This window comes from Eptesicus fuscus, chromosome 16 (assembly GCF_027574615.1).
Source record: "Eptesicus fuscus isolate TK198812 chromosome 16, DD_ASM_mEF_20220401, whole genome shotgun sequence".
Classification (NCBI taxonomy): domain Eukaryota; kingdom Metazoa; phylum Chordata; class Mammalia; order Chiroptera; family Vespertilionidae; genus Eptesicus; species Eptesicus fuscus.
The window spans coordinates 36,610,700-36,628,969 of record NC_072488.1 but is presented as its reverse complement, the minus strand read 5'-3'; the positions used below and the strand labels follow the sequence as shown (position 1 = coordinate 36,628,969).

General features: G+C 57.7%; 2 protein-coding genes across 10 annotated transcripts in view; both read right to left on the bottom strand.

Moving 5' to 3' along the window:
- Positions 1 to 3,821: 3,821 nt before the first annotated feature.
- OTX1 (orthodenticle homeobox 1) lies at positions 3,822 to 7,070 on the bottom strand. Of its 2 annotated transcripts, XM_054727871.1 has the most exons (4): positions 6,974 to 7,070; positions 5,943 to 6,094; positions 4,483 to 4,643; positions 3,822 to 4,383 (listed from the first exon to the last, which is right to left on the bottom strand). In XM_054727871.1, the coding sequence occupies exons 1-4, from the start codon at positions 7,068 to 7,070 to the stop codon at positions 3,828 to 3,830; spliced, it is 966 nt and encodes a 321-aa protein (XP_054583846.1). In that variant the 3' UTR covers positions 3,822 to 3,827. The 2 variants fall into 2 exon arrangements, with proteins under 2 accessions (XP_054583846.1, XP_008145777.2); XM_008147555.3 differs by having other exon boundaries at positions 3,822 to 4,643.
- A 6,672-nt stretch (positions 7,071 to 13,742) lies between these two features.
- The window catches only part of EHBP1 (EH domain binding protein 1), a 442,179-nt gene continuing 437,651 nt past the window's right edge, over positions 13,743 to 18,270 (bottom strand). For all 8 annotated transcript variants that reach the window (XM_054728303.1, XM_054728309.1, XM_054728302.1 and 5 more), the window contains 2 exons: positions 14,858 to 14,972; positions 13,743 to 14,653 (listed from right to left, as the gene is read on the bottom strand). In XM_054728303.1, the coding sequence (XP_054584278.1) occupies positions 14,563 to 14,653; positions 14,858 to 14,972 (206 nt within the window). In that variant the 3' untranslated portion in view covers positions 13,743 to 14,562. The remainder of the gene's footprint in view (positions 14,654 to 14,857; positions 14,973 to 18,270) is intronic.

Below are 18,270 nucleotides of genomic sequence, written 5' to 3'. Positions count from 1 at the left end.
CAGGCATGAATTTGCTGACATTCAGAGTCTTTTTACCTGTTTTTCCTCGCAGGTGTGAGGACTTTTTTCTTAAAAAGAAAAAAAACGCGCTCAATGTAGGGAAATGTCTCCACACACCCTCAGTAGCTCCCGTCCTAGAGTGGGGGAGCTCCACCACAAACGAGGTTATCCACCCACTCTTGTCAGAGGTTCAGCAGATTCATGCGGCGCTCTCTCGAGATGGTTTTGATGTTTGTTTTAATTTTTTTAAAAATCACAAATAGGGCCTATCCTTTACCCCTAAGGCACCTCGCCCGTGTTCCCTACAGGGTGCCCTTTCCTGCCCAGGTGTGAGAGGAGCGCACAGCTGCGGGTGGAAGACTGAAGATCTCGTTGAGCCCCCAGAGCCAGCAAACTGCTGAGCCTCAGCGCGGCTCCCTGTTCTCCAGGTGCTCCGTCTCCTGGAGTTGCTTCCATTCTAATTGCTCCCAGTGCGTCAGGACACCGACACCCAAACCCAAACCCAACCCAAACCCAAACCCAAACCCAACCCCAAACCCAACCCCAAACCCAAACCCAAACCCAAACCCAAACCCAAACCCAGCAAATCCCCTCCCTCCGGGGAAGGGCAGCTGAGGACGGGCCTCCCACCACCTGCCGGTGGGTGGACAGGTGGCCGGGCTGGGAAGGACCTTCGCCTCCGGGGACTCACCTGGCCCGCCTGCCCACCTCCACCTCGGGCGGCCCCGCCCGGCCCCGCACGGCCTCCCCGCTCCAGCTCCCGCGTCCCCAAGGCCCCGCGCACCAGCTCCCGGTTCCCAGCCGCCCCGGGAAGCACGTGCCTCCTCTCGAAGCCCCGTCCGTCCGGGCGGGAACTCCCGCCAGGCCTCCGGCTCCCGGCCCCCCGCCCGTCCCCGCCAGGGCGCAGGCACCCCAACACTTATCAGCTGTCCCGGGGCCACGGGACGCGTCTGACCGACCCCCCGCCGCCCAGGCCCTGGGGGCCAGGGAACAAATGCGGCCACAGCGGGGCCGGGGCTGGGTACCTGGCTCCGAGGCCGCACAGCCGTCCGGCAGGTGCACAGCCGGCTCTCGCGCTTGCCTCCCACGGAGCTGCCAGGAGGAGCCGTGGGCCGCGGGGAACCGGCCTCGGAACGGCCCGTGGGGCGGCCCAGCACCTGGGTCTCCAACGGCACTGGCAGCGGCTGCGAGAGCCCGGCGGCGGGGTGGGCCGGGCGGGCTGGGCCGAGGAGCCCCGGAGGCTGCAGCCCGGCGCCCATCCCCTTTGGCGAGACCCGGGCGCGCCTTGGCGGGGCCGCCGCCCGCACGTGCCGGCCGCACACCCGAGGGGCCGACGCGCCACGCAGGGCCGTGCGGGCCGGGCTTTTAGGGAGGAGCCCGCGCCAGGGGTCTCCCTCCGGGGGCGGCGCCCTCCCGCGGGGCCGAACCGGGCCGGGCCGGGCCTACGCGGGGCGGAGGGAGCACGCGGCCGGCCGGGAAGGCTCCCTCCCGCCGGCGCTCGCAGCCCGGAGCGGGGCCCCGGGGCGGGGCCGTTCCCCACCCGCGGCCTCACCCGGGGCCCTCCGGCCGCACTCGGAATGGAAGGAACAGGGCGTGCGGGTCACTTCGCAGGAAACTTTTCGTTGTTTCCTTATTTCCTTCCCGCCCGCGGACAAGGGCAGCAGCTTCTCGGCCTCCCACCCCCGAGGTTTCAGGCCCGAGTGGGAGAGCTGGCTCTGAGTTTTCTGGGGGAATCACCCCACTCCTCCCCCCCATTCCCATCTTCCCGGGGGGGCGGGGGGGGCCTTCCTTTCCGACCTCCTGCTGCAAGCCTGGGGGAACGCGTCCGCGCCCACTTAGGTGTCTGCGTTTTAAAGTCACAGACGGACCAGGACACCTTGGCTCCTTCCGGCAGGGGCCGAGGCTTTCCCAGGGGTCCCCCGGCCCGCCGCCCCCCTCCCCGGCGCAGCTCGGCGGAAAGGAAGGTTGTCTGCTGCCAACGTGCAGGACACGGATCATTTGGGTTTTGTTTTCTTTTTCTTTTTGGCTCAGCTCTGGGAGCAGAGCCTTACAGAGCTATCCCTTCCCGCCTCCCGACCCTCGTCCCCTCCCCCTCTCCTTTCTGGTGCAGGCAATTAGGGTGAAGAAATCATTGCCAGGCTCCTGCCTCTGAAGAGAAAGGAATTGCCTGGGGACTCGAGTCCTGACACCTGTCTCTGCCCTGGATGGCGAGAGGGGATGGGGTCAAACCGCCCTAGGGGAAGAGGCCGGCTGACCAGGAGGGGGGGACGCCCCCTAAAAGAACCTTTTCTGGGGACTCCCCTGCCACGTCCTCCCGCGCCGCCCTGCGGCCTCCAGCCTCACGCAGGTCATCAACACGCGGGTTTTTAACACGGAAGGTCGCGCTTCACCCACCCCCTCCCCCCCCCGCTCAGGGCCCCCCCAGACCTGGATCCGGTGCCAGAACCAGAAGAGCCACACTGACAAGCCGTCCGTGAATTTGCGTTTATTTTCGGGAAATAATGTAGATAAACGGGGGGGGGGGGGGGGGCTGCCTCACATTTCAACAAGTAATTTGTGATCTCCACATCGGACAAATCAAATTTACAAATGACTTTCCCACCCACTGGACGGAACGGCCAAAGCCAAAGCGGACCCACGGGCGCAGGAGCGCGCAGGTGCACGAAGAACTCACTGGACAAAACCGGGTGCGAGAGAGGCTGGCGGGAACGGGGCTGGGGCGGGGGACCCGGGCTTGTTTGTTTTTCCACAATATGTTTCTCTCCCCCCCCCCCTTTTTTTTTGGTCTCTAAACCAGAACTGCGACCCCGTGCTCAGACCTGGAGGACTCAGCCCCCTCCCCGGTAGCCTGGCCTGGCTGCCTCCTCCGCGCTCCCGGACCCTCGGTCCTCGGCGCCCAAACGGTTCTTTAATAAATACAAACAGGAAAAGGTGTGAGGGCAGGCGGCTTCGAACAGCTGAAAACGTGGAAGAGCGCCATGGTTTGAGGAAGCAGGGGGGCAGAGGGACATAGTTTTGCTTTATATATATATATGTGTATATGTGTATATATATATGCTTATATATCTTAAAGTCCTATTTCCTGGGCGCTAAAACGAGATATGCTTCAGTTCAACCAACAGCAACTAAAAAGTTAAGCGGTCCTGGGAACGGACCGACGCTGTACAGCGTTCCCGCGGGGCGGAAGCGGGGGCCTGTCCTGCGCGGGGCGGGGCTGCGCTCCTCCGGGCCCGGCCCCCCGCGCCCCGCGGGGGAGGAGGAGGAGGAGCGGAGGGCTCCGGCCTGCAGGCGGGGAGCCGGCCCCGGGGGCGGGCGAAGGGACGGCAGCCTGCGCGGGGAGAATACTCGGCGGTTGTTTGGGAGCAGAGGGTGGGTGGGTGGGTGCACTCAGGTGGGCGCACACATGCCAGGTAGGGACGCCGGTGTCCAGGGAGAATAAATAAAAGTGTAGTCGGAGCCAAGAGCCCCCGAAGGCTGCAAGTGCACACGAAGTGTCCGGAAAGACTGGAGGAGGGCGGACTGGGGGTTCGGTGGGGCTAAGGGGGAGAGCCGACAGCGCTCCCGTATGGAACCTGTGGGCCAAGCCAGAGCACCGGTCCCTTCACCCAGCGGGCGGGCGGGTGGGCACCTCCTCCCCTAGCCGGTGGCAGGAAGGCGAGGGCGGCAGTGCAGGCAGTGGGCATCTTCTGGGGCATGAACATCAGATCCGGAGAAGCCGAGGCCAAGGCGGGCGGTGCAGCAGCAGCAGCAGGAGGCGGGGGGTGGGGGAGGGGGGGACCCCAGAGAGCGCAGGTAGTTCCGTTCCTCTTCCTCTCCCACTCCTGGGCTCACAGTACCTGGAACCGCCACGAGGCTTGGTCTTTATAGTCCAGGCAGTCGGGCGAGTTGAAGTTGAGTTTCCAAGCGGAGGGAGCGGCGGCGGCGCCGGGCTCCTTGTAATCCAAGCAGTCGGCGGAGTTGAAGGCGAGCCCCGAGCTGCCATAGCCCTGGTGGTGGTGGTGGTGGTGGTGGTGGTGGCCCGAGGACTGGCTCAGGGGGTGGTGTGCGTGGGGATGGTGGTGGTGGTGGCCTGCCATGGAGGAGGGCGCCATGGGGCTGAGCTGGTGCGGGTGGTGGTGCGAGTGCATGGGCGCGAGGTACGAGCCGCAGTCCACGCCGCCGAAGTAAGAGGAGGAGGGCGCGGGGTAGCCCTGGCCGTAGCCGCCGCCCTGGCCGTAGGACATGGGGTACGAGGCGGCCGCCGAGGCCGCGCCGGCCGCCACCGAGCGCTGCATGCACGACGCGTTGCCGGGGGCGGCCAGGGGCTCGGGCACCGACACCGACGCCGGTGCCGAGCCCGGGGAGATGGAGGCCGGGCTCCAGATGGACGAGGCGGCGGGCGTGCTCAGCGACGACGGCGCGGCCACCGCCGGGGTCCCGCCCAGGCCCGCGGCCGCCGCGGCCGTCGGGTTGGCGGGAGCGCTGGAAGCCGAGCTGGAGGACGAGGCGGAGCTGGACACGGCGGGCGGCGTGAACTGGCCGCTGCTTTCGGAGCCCGAGCTCTCCCGCACCGGGGACGCCTTCTTCTTGGCCGGGCGGTTCTTGGTCCCGCTCCCGCTCTGCTGCTGCTGGCGGCATTTGGCGCGACGGTTCTTGAACCAGACCTGCGGCGGGGCCCGTCGGGGAGAGGGTGTCAGTCGGCGAGCAGAGCGGGCTGCTCCCCCGCCCCTGGGGCCCGCCGCCCCGTCTAGGATCGCGCCTGGGACTCCTGCCGAGGCCTCGGCCCCTCCCCATCTCTAGCCTGGCCAGCCCCTGGCCCAGCCCCTGCCTTCCCAGCTCCTCCGCCCGCCCCCAGCCCTCGGCTCCAAGACCCTCCTCCGGCCAAGCAGGGATGTAACGCATCCCCCTCCCCCGCACCCCGGAGCCACCCTGCCCGAGGGTGGAACATCTGCGTGGGTCCGGCCCCAAGCCCAGCCATCTCTGAACTGCTGCTGGTGGCTGTCCCCAGCAGCGCCCGAGTGTTTGGAGGCCCCGGCTTCCAGGGCCAGGGCGCAGGGAACAGCGGAGAGGCATGGCGCAGGCCGGGAAGTGCGGGGCAGGCACCAAGTTTGAGGTCTGCGCCCGGGGGCCGGCCCGGGGAGGCCCGGGGTGGGCAGGGTGAGAATTGGGGTGAGAATTGGGGAGGACGCGGAACAGAGGCAGTCCTGGGAGCCTAGGGAGAGAAGCCTGGGCAGGGTTTCCTTGGGCTTCTTGGCTCCGAGTGGGCACCCTAATGGCACAGCCAGTCACGGAGCTCTCCCTCGTCTTGGAAGGCCCTGGTACTTGGCATTGCATCCCTGGTACTTTCTCGAGACTCCGAGAAAAGAAGGCGAGATAAAAGAAGCTCCCCCCAACCCCCGGGAGAGTTCTGAGTTATAGTCCAAACGATATTTTTGTTTCGGGGCTCTTTCATCGGAAAGCCCACAGCCCGGTTTTGCATTCGGCACCGTCTTGTGGCAAAGGAAGCGTCCCCTTAAACGGGCACCACCCGCGGAGCCAGCTCCCGGACAGGGCAGCAGACTCCGGCCAAGCGCCACTCTTCTGTTTCCCGGGATGCAAGGCAAGGGCGGAGGCAGAATTCAGGGCCCTGAGGGAAACTGCCCAGCCCGGGGAGGCCTAAGAACTGGGGCAAGTGTGGGACCCTCGGGGCACTTTACCTGCGGAGCCTCTTTGTTCTCCCGAAATCCTAAAAGGGACCTTTGAGACCCAAAGCGCCCTGGGGCCAAGGGCCGAATCCGGGGCTCTAAGCTACTTCCTTTAACTTGGTCCCTTCCTCCAGGCTCAGGACCAGAGTGGGGGTGGGGGTGGGGGTGGGGGTCTGGGAGGGACCGCCCCGTCTGTAAGCCCGCCCCAAAACCAGACCCCAGTCCCTCAACCGCCAGGCCCAGCACCCCTATCCTGACCTGGAGCGCCCGCGTGCGCACCTGGACTCTGGACTCCGGCAGGTTGATCTTGAGCGCCACCTCCTCGCGCATGAAAATGTCCGGGTAGCGAGTCTTGGCGAAGAGCGCCTCCAGCACGTCCAGCTGCGAGCGCGTGAACGTGGTGCGCTCCCGCCGCTGCTTCCGCGGAGTGGCTGGGGGGACACGCGGGGGCGCCTCGGTCAGCGCTGGCCGCGAGGACCCGCGCCAGAGGACTCGGACAGGCCCCCGGCGCGCCCTGAGCGAGGGCGTTGGAAAAGAAAGCCGAGCGCCCAGCAAAAGAGGCCACAGGTGGCAGAAAGTGCGTGTGTGTGACTGCGAGCCACGGTCTCCCAGGCTCCGGGCTGCCCCCTTCCCTACCTCTCAGAGGTTAAGGAAGGAAGAGGAATTGTGCCGTCTCCCTCCTTACACACACACACACACACACACACACACACACACACACACCCACAGACTTCCTTGGCTGGAGGTTGGGGAAGGGGTGCACAGAACCACCACCTGGAAAACACTTTTCGAGGGAATAAATGGGAGCGAAAGAGTGGGCGCTAGAAAAGCAAGCCAGAACCCGGCTCCAGCCATCCACATCAGCGGTACAAAAGTGGGTGCAGGCGACTGGTCTGGAGGACACTTTAGGGAGAGAGAATCCCCTTCCTCGGCTCAGCCAGGGGCTTCCTGGGAGAGCTCTGCTCTTCCTGCCTGGGCGCGGCGAGTGTCTGGGTTCCTCATTCAATGTGGGGGGCAAAGGAAGAGATTCACACGTGCACACTCCAGAAAGAGCCACCCGGGGAAACGAATCCGAATCGCTGTGCTGGTGAATCGCCCGAGTGTGCCCGTTGCCCTATTTCCGCTGCCCCGGCCCACCTCACCGACCTGCAGCTCTGCCCGGTGGGCCTGCAGCGTGCCCCTGCCTTATAAACAGACCAGTTAACCGGCTCCCTGGACCTGCTCACCAGCAAACTGTGTGCTCACACCCAAGAGGCTGCGGGTCCCCCCAGGTTTGCAGGGGCTGAGGCTGGGTGGGGGCTGGTGCTCACCCGGATAGCCCACGGAGGGGTGCAGGAGGTCCATGGCGGGCCCGGCCAGGCCCAGCCCGTTCATGCCATAGGGGGGTTGTTTGAGGTAAGACATCATGCTAACAGCCGGGTGAAGGCGCCCCGACGGATCCAGGGGGCCGGGCGCAATGCGGGGCGACCACCGCGCAGTCCTTCAAAGCTCTGTTGTTGGGTCTTGGGGCTCGGCCTGTGGAGACAGGAGACACAAGGGAAGAGTCATTCGCAGCAGCCATCTCGGCTTCCTGGTCTTGTCCGAGGCAAGGAGCCGCGGGGTGGGGAGGGGACACAGGCTACGGACTGCGCGGGGTGGTCCATTCGGCTCGACAAGGCCCTTCGTCCCAAGGCCAAGACTTCTTCAGAAAGCAAACTTTTCTGGGTCGGCGTCACCTCTTTCCGAGCTTGGGATGGGCCACAGACACCGTAGGGCATCGCTAGGCGTGAGAAGTTAAAAGCTGGGCTACGCTGGGGAGGTCAGAGTCTGAACCGCGGAGTGTGCGAGGTCCCAGAGTCTAGGCAAAATCCGAGCCGGGCGAGAGCCGGCCCTACACGGCACAGCAGGTGTTCACCGGGCCCCGGGCAGGCGCCCAGGGGATGCGGGGCTGCTTCGTTTTGTTTGAAATGTGTTAGGGAGCGAGACGAAACGATAGAGGTTGCAGAGCACCAAGGTGAGGCGCTGGCAGCGCCTGGGCCTCTCCCAGACGCATGGCGCACTGAGGAGGAGAGCACTTTCTTCAAAGGACGCGGAGGCTGGTGCCGGCCCCAGAGCCCACAGCCTCCCCTCCAGCTGGCCTCTCTGCGCTTAGCTCACCCCAAATCCCACTGCACCCCAACCGCCCCTACTGGCCCAGGCCCCCCAGAGCCGGCCAGAAGACGCAGAGGGAAGGGGCCACGGTGGCCTGGGCGGTTCTAAGACACGGCCCCAGGTTAGGGGTGCCTGGTTAGAGCCGCAGGCCTTTCTCCACCAACTCGAGCGGTTCTGATTTCCACCGGGTCCTCCCGGTGTGGACAGTGGGGTCCGGGCGGGGACTGTGCCCCAAAGGGTCTGGCAGGTTTGGGAGGCTGGAGGGCAGCAGGTCCCGTGCGCTCCCCGCCTACCCTGCTGGCTGAACCGCGGCCCCAGCACCCTGCCGGCACCAGAGAACTAGGCCTCGGCGGCGTCGCTCGCGCTGACCCGGACTCGGGGGGAGAGGGGGAGGGTCGAAGCTGGGCTCCCCCAATTGCCCCGAACCCGAGGCATCGCTCTCAGGAGTCAGGCAGTGGCGTGGATCAGGGGAGTGGGTTGGGGCCCAGGAGGACCTGTCGCTTCCCCGAGCTTTCGGGTAACTCGGCGCAGGCCTGGGAGCCGCGCAGGGAGTGCAGGGTAAGAAGTTACAGCTCCGCAAGCCTCCCGCTCCTCTCCTTGGGGACCCACGGCCTGGGCTGCCGAACCCCATTTGCAGGGAAGGGGATGAAAGGGAAACAGCCGGGCCACTCGGGCCACGAGGGCTCTGCTAGGCTGCAGCGTGAGTTTCAAAGACTTTCTTCCAACTTAGCACTTGAGCTCGGTTCCTTCGGAGGAGGCGGGGGCGCGGGGCCGCGGCGGAGCTCTGGGGTCGGCGGCGCACCCCGACGCGAGCCAGGCCGCTCCCCAAGCCTCGCCCCACCTGCCGGGACCTGGGACGCGGGGACCCGTCCGGAGAGGGGGAGGCGAGAGCACCCCGCTTGTTTTTAGAGCCCAGGGCGGCCCCGCGGCTTTCTCCTTACCTGCCCTCAGCTGCCGGGGCTGCTCACCATCTACTTCGCGCCCTCACCGACCCGCCAGGCAGCCAACCTGCAAAACGGAGCAGCGCAGGAACTCAGGACCGCCGGCCTGCAGGGGGTCTGGGACCCCCGGGTTTCTTTCTCTCCCCAACTTCCCTCCTCCTCCCTCTTTCTTTCCACTGGCTTTGTGCCTGCCCCTCCAGGTTTCACTTTATTGCACAGACACTTTGTTTGCAAAGCCCTGCACGCTCCCCAGACAGACAGACAGACGCTATACCTCGCCCGGGACCACGCCGAGGGGCCTCCGGGGAAAGGGTGGGGGGAAGAGGGGCAGAGCTGGGGGGGCGGCTCGCAGTGGCCGCTGCACTCCCGGTACAACGGGGAGGCGGTGGGGGGCTGGGGGAGTCCTGCAGAGGCACTTTGCAAACTAAATAAATCAAGCGATTTACCTTGTCGGAGTGGCTTGTCTTGCTCGGTTGTTTAGGTGATTGGAAATGTAGCCTGATGAAGATTGATCACCTTTCTACTGCCCTCCCCGGGTATGTGAACGCGAGGTGAGTGCGTAACGGGGCCAGACTGCCAATCCCGGGCCCCGCACGGGCTGAGTGACAGGGAGCCGGGCAATGGCAGCCCGAGCCCGGGGTTACCTCCGCGCGCCCCCGCCCTCCCCCGCCCCCTGCACCCCGCCCTCGCCGCCCGCCCGCCCCGCCCCGGTCGCGCGCTAACTCCGGGGCTGGGCTGGCAAACGCCGCACGGGGCCGGGCGAGGGAGGCGTGCGCAGTGCCCGAGCCCAGGTCGCGGAGAGGGGCGCCGGTCCCTTAGGCCGCCCCGGGGCCCCCGCCCTCCTCTCGCCCTTTCAGCGCCCCGGAGGGAGTGGCAGCGAGGAGGCGAGGTGCTGGAGAACCGGTTCTCTCGCTCCCCCGCGCGCCTACCCGGCTCGTCGGCCGGGTTGTGGGCGCGAGGACTCCGGCGCCGCGCGCAGGAGGAGAGCGGGCCCCCGGCCCCCGGCCCCTCGCGTGACGCCGCGGGCCCCAGCGTCGTCGTCTGTGCCGCCACCTGCAGACGGACGCCGCGGGCGGCTCGTGCCGGCACAGGCTGCTCTGCCGGGCGCGGGCGCAGCCCGGGGTGCGCAGCTCCCGCCTCGGCGCCTCTGCCCTCCCGCGCTCGGGAGCAGCACCCGCAGGGGCGGCCGCGCCCTGTGCCTGGTCCTCGGTGTCTCCTGGGGTGCCCGACCCCCGCGGAGGGTGTTTGCCGATCGTACACGCTTCTCCTGTAACGTCGGGGCCCAGCGCCTCCTCCCCCTTGCACACTCTACTCCTGAACCGAGAGATTTCGATAGGAAACTTCCCTTTCCTCCTCGGTCTCCTCCTGCCGGGGACGGCCCGGCGGAAAACGTGGCCACAGACCCCCGCCTTTATTTCCTTCCCCACGCGCCCCAGAAGGAGCCTCCTGGGGCGACGTCCCCGTGTTATTCGTACGGGCGGAGCCCGCTTCCCAGCCGAACAAACTTCTCAGACACCTCTACCTGGGTGGACTTTGCAAAGCGCAAAAAAAAAAAAAAAAAAAAAGTGTTTTCGGCGCAATCCTGAGCAAGGCAATTCTTTTCAATGGCACCTCCTCCCGAATATTAGGCACTTTACTGCCTTTCGAGGAATTCCTACCCCTCTCCCCAGTCGCCGCTCCCCTCCACCCCTGCGGGCGGAGAGGAAAGTTTGCACAGGAGTGGGTGTGCGGGCGAGGCCGGGAGCCGCCGGGCGCATCGCGGCGGGAAGCGCGGGCGCTGCCTGGGCCGCGGGGTCGGGCGCCGGGAGCGGAGCGGGCGCGGGGCGCGGAGAGGCGCAGGGGGAGCCCGCGGAGTGAAAAGGGGCCGCGGCCGCAGCTCATCAAAGGGCTCCCCCCTCCCCCAAGCGACACTTCCCTTTGGAGCCCGAATCAAATACGGTAACAGAATATGATGGAGGGCACACTGTTTCCTTAACTGCTCCTCAAAGGGCCCGGGAGATCTTCTTAGGACCTTTAATAAGGCTTTGGTCGGTCCTTTTGTTAATCTCTCAAAATCAACTCCTTCTAATTGAAGTTGGAGCTGAAAGCGAGCTAATGTTCAAAGAAAGTGGCCGCCGGACCAACGAAATTACATTTTTTTTTTTTTTTTTTTGGGGACGATGAGGGAACCTCTAATCAAAGGGGCCAAGGAGGAGGGGTGTGAATGGGGAGCACGAAGGAGAAAAAGAGGTTTTACAAGATCCTTCTCTGGTTCACAAAAGTCAGCGACACGGGCGTTTCTCCTCGGAACAAAGACGCCGCGGCCCATTCACAAAAGGGAGAGTAAGAGACACAGCGAGAAAACAATAAAAGAAACGAGAGAAAAGGGAAAAAGCACGAGAAAGAAAAGTTTAACAAGGAAGAGACTGTGCAGCGCGCAGCGCCGACCCGGCCTGAGACGCACCTCGGGCTCGCGCAGGCCCCGGCGGGGAGCAGCCCTCGGGGCCGGCGGCTCGAACCCTCCACCCCCTCGCCCCCCGCCCCCCCTCCCCCCCCCCGGCCCGGAGCGGGGGCCGAGGTTTAAAGAAAGAAACGAAATACACCCCCGCCGTCACTCCAGGGAAAAGGCGCGGGCTGGAGCGCACCGGTTTGGGGGGGAGGAGGGGCGGGAGGCGTTTGCGGGCGTCCTGGCAACGTCTGCGCGCGGAGCTGCCCGGCCCGGGCCTGCGCGCGGGGCGCCCGCGTTAGCCCCCAGGGCCCGGGTGCGCGCCCCGTCTCAGGCCCGCCCCCCCTTCCGTTCCTGCTTCCTCGGACCCGGTTTCGCCGGCGGCTGCGGCGCGGGGCCGGGGTCGGGGCGGCGAGGTGGGGCGCTGTGGGCGCTGGAATGTGCTCGGCGGTCCCCAGGGCCCAGCGCGCGGGAGCCCGCCGCTCCCCGCTCCAGATGCCGCCGTGGTCTGGACAAGTTGGGAGGAATCGAGTAGCAGGATCCCTCCTCCAGACACACACCCCTAATGAGGGTATTTATCTAATCCCAAATTGCAGGCGAGCTCTCTTAATGCTCACCCCATAAAACCCCGGGATTAAGAGAAGAAAAAGAGAGAGGAGAGGGGAGAGGGGGAGAGGGAAGAGGAAGGGGGAGGAAGAGAGAGAGAGAGAGAGAGAGAGAGAGAGAGAGAGAGAGAGAGAGAGAGAGAGAGAGAGGAAAGTTTCTTGTACTCGGGCACTCGGCGTGCAGGATGCGGCGGCCGTCACTGGGCAAAGGTCCAGGTGGGAGACGCTGGGCTAGAAGCCGCGACCCGTCCAGCGACGGGAGGAGAAGAGGGGGCATCGCAGGGGGTGGGCATGCGGACCCAGCCCAGACCCGCCCGGCCGGGGAGGCGTGGAGCTGGGCTCCGGAACCCGGATCCAGCATCCAGGGGACCTCGAGGCCGGGCCGGTCTCCGGAGGACACTCGGGACAGGGGGAGGGGCCGTGGGGTGCCGGCCAGGGGCGGAAGTTCTGCACCGGCCCGTGGGCCGTGCCCAGGCCAGCCCGCTGCCAACGCTCCTCCTCCTCGGCGACCCCCGGGCCCACGGCTCCTGCTGCCGCAGCGCGGGCTCTCGGGCTCCCGGCCTCCTGGCATCTGGGTTCGCGCCTGCGCTCGGGGAGCGGCGCCTGGGCGCCCGGTATCCGAACGAGGCGCCCTCGCCGCGGGCCGGACCCGGCTAGTCCCGGGGCCCGCGCTCCGCCGCCACTGCGGGGCGTGCGGGCGCCACAAAGCAGCCCGAGGGGAAAGCCGCGAGGCTGGGCCTGGGGCAGCAGGGGCAGGGCCAGGGCGGCAAATCTGGGGCTCGGTCGGTCGGAAGCGGCTTGGGGAGCCGGCTCTCCGGGAGGCTTTCGGAAGGGAAGGTTCCCTGAGTCCAGCGGCAGTGGGGTGGGTGACGCTGGTCGCCCACACCTCAGGCTGCTCTGGGCCGGCGATTTCCGCCCGCCGGCTTCCCTGGGCTCAGAGCGGGCTTCCGAGAGCCGTCCCCAGAGAGCGGCTGCTCGCTCTGTGCTCCTGCTCGAATAAAGAGGACAAATACCAGATTTCACCGAGTTCCGATAACTTTTCAGTAACTTGTTAAAATCCTTGTTATGAAGAAACTCTACCGTAGCAAGTTTTTGTCATTTTGAAAGACTGGCAACTGAAGGCGGCTGCATGCTTTTGAAGGGAATTTATGTGTATGTGTGCATGTATAAATACGTATGTGTGTGTGATCTAGGCAAAAGTATAAATGCTAGTGGACTGTTTTCTCTGTCTCCTGACTTGTTGAATTAGCCTTCTTTGTTTCGGACACCTCTCTAGAGGAGTAATGGGAAACTACCATAAAATTGCCAATTTCTGTTGCCTAGAACTTGTTAAAAGTTCCTTTTCCTCTCTCTCTCTCTCTCTCTCTCTCTCTCTCTCTCTCTCTCTCTCTCTGTCTCTCACACACACACACACACACACACCTGCATACACTCACTCCCCTCCAACAATAACTCTCTTCCTTTCACTTCAGCACCTACAGACTCGCCAGTTATCAGAAGTCATAGTTCTTCACAGGAGTGCAAAATTATAACAATTTAAAATAATAACGTGGAAAATTCATCAAGATATTAGCTTTTTTTTTTCAGTGCTGTGGAATCAAAATTTTCCTCAAATCTTTAAAAGAGATGACCCTTTACATAAGATGATAGTTTACGCTGCTTAGGAAAGTATGACTAATTGGTTTTCAAATCCAGTTCCTGTCAGCAGGGCCCCTCCAGGATGGTGTATCATACCCTGTGTTCAAAAGGACCATTTTTCCCCACATGAAGTCTTACAGATACACAAGCTTCTCTTCAAACCAGTGTTATTCTGATTGCAAGGAAGTAGCAGAGTGTTTAAGGTAAGAAAGTTTCTGCTTTTATTGAAAATTTATATATGACTTCAGTATTGTAATAAATAAACAGATAACCATTTTCACACAAAAAATGACAATGCTATGCTAGAGAAGAAAATATTAATTGGGAGACTTACGCATAGTGGCAAGACAGACTTTTTATCAATACAGAATAAATATTAACAGCATTCTTGAGCCAATGTTGAGAGCCAACAAAATGTAGGAACCAAGCTAGATGTAATAAATAATTATCCAGAGAAAAAGATGGCGCATTCTCAGAAGATAAGAGCTCTTTGTAAACTGATGCATGTCAATTAGTCCCATCCTCAAAGCTCACCTTTAAATCACAGGACTTGTCTCAGGCTACGTTAAAGGGCCATCCTCTGAGGAGAGCAGAGGAAAGGGACTCTATTATCCTTACAGTGAAATGCAAAACAACTGCAGAAAATCCCACTGGTAAATAGAACAGTTTAATAAGTAAATTGAATATGATCTAACTATAAAATTTAGGTAACAGAGTCAGGGTTACATATGGCAGGACTGGAAAAAAATCATTCATGACATTTTTCTTATTCCCCTCTGACCCCCCTCCCACCATCATTATGCTATTTAACAACAAAAAATGTTTTAAAATTTCTCTCATCAAAAAATGAGGGAAGGGTGTTCTTTTCTTCTTTGAACAGTTTCTCGAAAACTCCCAGTACCAATCACTCACAAGGTATCTGTGCAAATCTATTTCACATGATTTCAAGGAAATGATTAACTCACACAAAAATCCTTAAACAAAGCTATGTTGGAGCTCTGTATATTTAAACTGGAAAGGAGGGAGGAACAGGGGTGGTGGTGGTAGCAAAGAAGTACAATCCAGCCAAATGAAATGTTAAGTTTTAAATCAACAACGAGTCTGACTTTCTGGTCTGTGGACCCAGGACTAAAATTTTGGGATATGGTTTGGTCCGGTTGCTACTGAAGAACACATTTCTCTTCTTTCTTGGCCATCTTGCCTTTGTTTTGCTCCAGAGTTCGCTCCAAATGCTCATCTTCTTCTTCGGCCCTGGAAGTCAAACAGGAAACGAAATTATTTTTCTTCGTGGAGGGCAGAGCAGCACTCCCCTCTTCCCAAGGCCCAGCGGGTGCAGATATCCCGGGGCCAGTGGGAGGCTGCCCGGCCCACCCGAGACCTCTGGACTGAAGTTTAAGAAACTTCTCGGCCCCTCCGCAGGTGCAGAGCCTCCACCCAAGCCCGCCGCACACTCACTGCTTCTCTTGTGCATCCAGGTCCCTGACGAGCGCGTCACGCTTGTTCACCAGGGCCACCAGCTCATCCAGCAGGAGTTGCTCGCGTCGCTTCTGGGCCTCAGTCTTCTGCCAGTCTGCAGACAGGAGGCTCGTTATCCACCCGCAGGACCTCTGCACACTCTCCCTCCCCTTCCCGCCTTTTCCAGTTCCCTTGAATTTCTCCACAAACCATTTTATAGAACTACTAGTTAGTGTTTTGTGGGGAGTTTGGCCATCGAGATAACGATTTCACCCCTAAAGCCCTGCTTTCTAAAATTTCCCGCAGATGAAGATGGCTATGGCAGGGCTGGAACCTGAAAAAGAGACCAGGTGTGAGCGGGTGGCCAGCCGTAGGTGCGCACCCGATTTCAGCCAAAGTGGGGGAGGGGGAGCTGGAGGCCCCGAAGAGGCCCGCCTGAGGCTATGTGGTGGGGGATGTGGGTAAATGAGGGGGCGGGAAGCAGAGATGGGCGATAAAATCGTTCTGAAAAGGCTAGAGAATCTGCCTGAGAACCTATCCTTCTCCCCGCCCCCAACCTCACCCCATACAGCCCATTCTTCACTAATTTCCTCTTCGCTCTATTTTAGCAGTTGGATGTATCTCACACTGGGCGCCATATGCTTCACAATAACTTTAAAAGTAGTGAATCGGCTAATTAGCATTTTTCTTTGAAGTAAAAAATAAATTTGCTCTGCAATATTACACTGCAGCTCTCGATCGCATCACAGCCAGTTTTCTTTTGGAGAGGTTGGCTGGGTGATTTCAAATCAAAGCACTTTTGCAAAGGAAAAATTACATACTTCTTTTTGAACCCCCATGTTAAAGGTTGGAAAATCCGATGAGCAGTGTTCTTTACATGGGTAGGGGCAGTTTGAAGGTTTTAGGTCCCAATAATATATTTCCTAATCTTTGCTGGTCTGATTATTTTCTTAAGATGAGCAGCAGTTTGGTTTGATAAAAACAGAACCTAATCGAACATTTAAAGCACTTTTGTAACCAAAGCCAACAGCTCTCTGGCCAGACTGTAAGGGCTTGTAGCTGTCAATCAATCCCCAGTCTACCCCGCCTCCCTCATTAGGAAGGTAAACAATGAAAAGAAGAAGTAGATGATGAGGCAGATAGCAGAACAAATGAGGACCTAGAGGGAAACAGGACACCAGCTTAAAAAAAAACAAAACAAAAAAAAACACCCTGGCCACTGACTCAAGCAGCCCCTCCCCCAGCAAACGCACTTTCCAAAAAATAGAAGTGCAATCCTTTCGGGTTTCTCTCTTCTCTCTCCATTGCCCTGGGCAATCATGTTAAAACTCACATGGCTGGTGCTTATTCAGATAAACCTAACAATGCACACCGCTGGTTACCATGTGAATCTTCACAAACCACACAAGAATGTGCTGGTTCAAATCCCCCCGACCCCCTCCAAAGCAAAATTTATTCAAGACAGCAAACTGCTCAGCAGCTTTATGAAAGCAAATGGTGCTAGAGGGAATTCTATCTTGTATTTACAAATTAAAAATTAGATACATCATCATGCAATAAAGGTTAGAATAGCAGCAAGAAGCTAGTATGGTTTATTCAATTTTATCATTATTCCTTTCATTATAAGCTCAAATACATAGATACAAATATATAAATCATACCGTATATTAATAATCCGCATCCGATACAAAACATCACACAAATAAATGGTCACAATGCATTCTCATTAAAAAAGAAATAAAATATTCTATAACATGAAGAGGAATAAATTATTACTATGACAAGTTTTTTCTAAATGTAAGAATTTAAAAATAATAATGAAACAGCAAGACTGAAGAAAAGCCATATTTTATCATAATTTTATTCTTTGAATTAAAATGCTACTGAGTTTCAGGAATGCTGGACAATTTCTAATCTGGTTCTTGTTCTCAATCAGTCTCATTCTACATAGTAGATATTTTAATAGTGCTCTCCAGGGTGCAAGATCTTAAAGTTCATCTAGTCTAATTTCAGGTAACTGTAGTTCTAGAAATATTAACTCAGAGAAAAACCCACTAAATTTGTAAAAGATTTGGAACTAAATTTTATAATTATTGAGATTATAGTTTTGATGAATATTAATTTTTCTATTCCAACCTGAAGAAATCATGCTGATTATAAGCTTTAATTTATAATCCTTATTTCCAAAACATTTTGATAAGAGCTTTATAATTGGGAAATTTTCTCCGCCATACACTTAAAAAGTATAATTAAATTGAAACTTACATTTTTTAAAATAAAAGAATTTTTAACAACAGACATTGAATTATCCCTTCTCTGCACTTGACCAGTGACTTTTAAGGCTTTAATTAATAATTAGAAATATCAAGGTTTCTTTAATTTTTAAAAAACAAGATTTTAACAAAATGCATGAGAGAAAACTTTTTAACCCCTGATATATTGAAAAATTAAAAAAAAAATTTTCAAGCTGAATTTCCCATAACTGTAACAAAAACATTTTAAAATTATGAATATTTAGGTAATTTTTCATCATTTCACAGTCAAATTTAACTGATATTAGAATTTAAATTGTAGAGGAAATAGCTATGTGCAGTGAGTACATTTTACAGTGGCAAACTATTTTTACTTTGTACTTGCTTTTCATGGGAGTAAATTTATATAAACACATACGTATTTGAATGCTAGCTTGGGAAATTAAGTAAACTATTTTGATGATTTTAAAAAATCAATACATTTAAAACTGATCAAAATTCACATCTGTATGTGCAAGTCTAAATTAAAAAATTAAAAAAAAACTTTTAAAATAGCTTCACACAGACATAATGTCATGTTTTAAAAACCTGTATGTAAGTTTATGTGTTACCTCTTACGCATTTTAAGAAAGGATTATTCACCTATAGCTCCACTCACAGCTAGCTAGCTAGGTGACTTTGGCTTGGACAGACTACAATGTGGGTTCTGATTAATTTAAAGATTCCAGTGTACTTTTGCTACAAAAGCCATATCCTCTTGCAACAAATAGGATTAAGTTTTGATGCTGCATTTGAGCCAAAGTGTTGAAATAAAGAGATTCTGTTTATGTCCATGTGCACTGAGCTGTTTTGTTAATTTGAAAAAAAACCTCTTTTTTATATATAGGGTCAATTATTTATTCCCTGATTCAGTTTATTTGCTGAAGTTGATAATTACCTTGGAAAAAGGCAAAAGAAATACCTATAAACACTTTAATAGAAAGGACCTATAGTTGTTGTAGTAAACCTTCCACCTTGCCACTATAAATAAGCCTGGCACTTTGATGAAAATTAACACTAGTTTTGTAAAGAGCACATTCAGGGATTGCAGTCAAGTCTTATCTTTAGTTCCAGTCAACTAGCAATCCTGAAAGAGTTTGCATCATCATCAGAGCAGGCCAT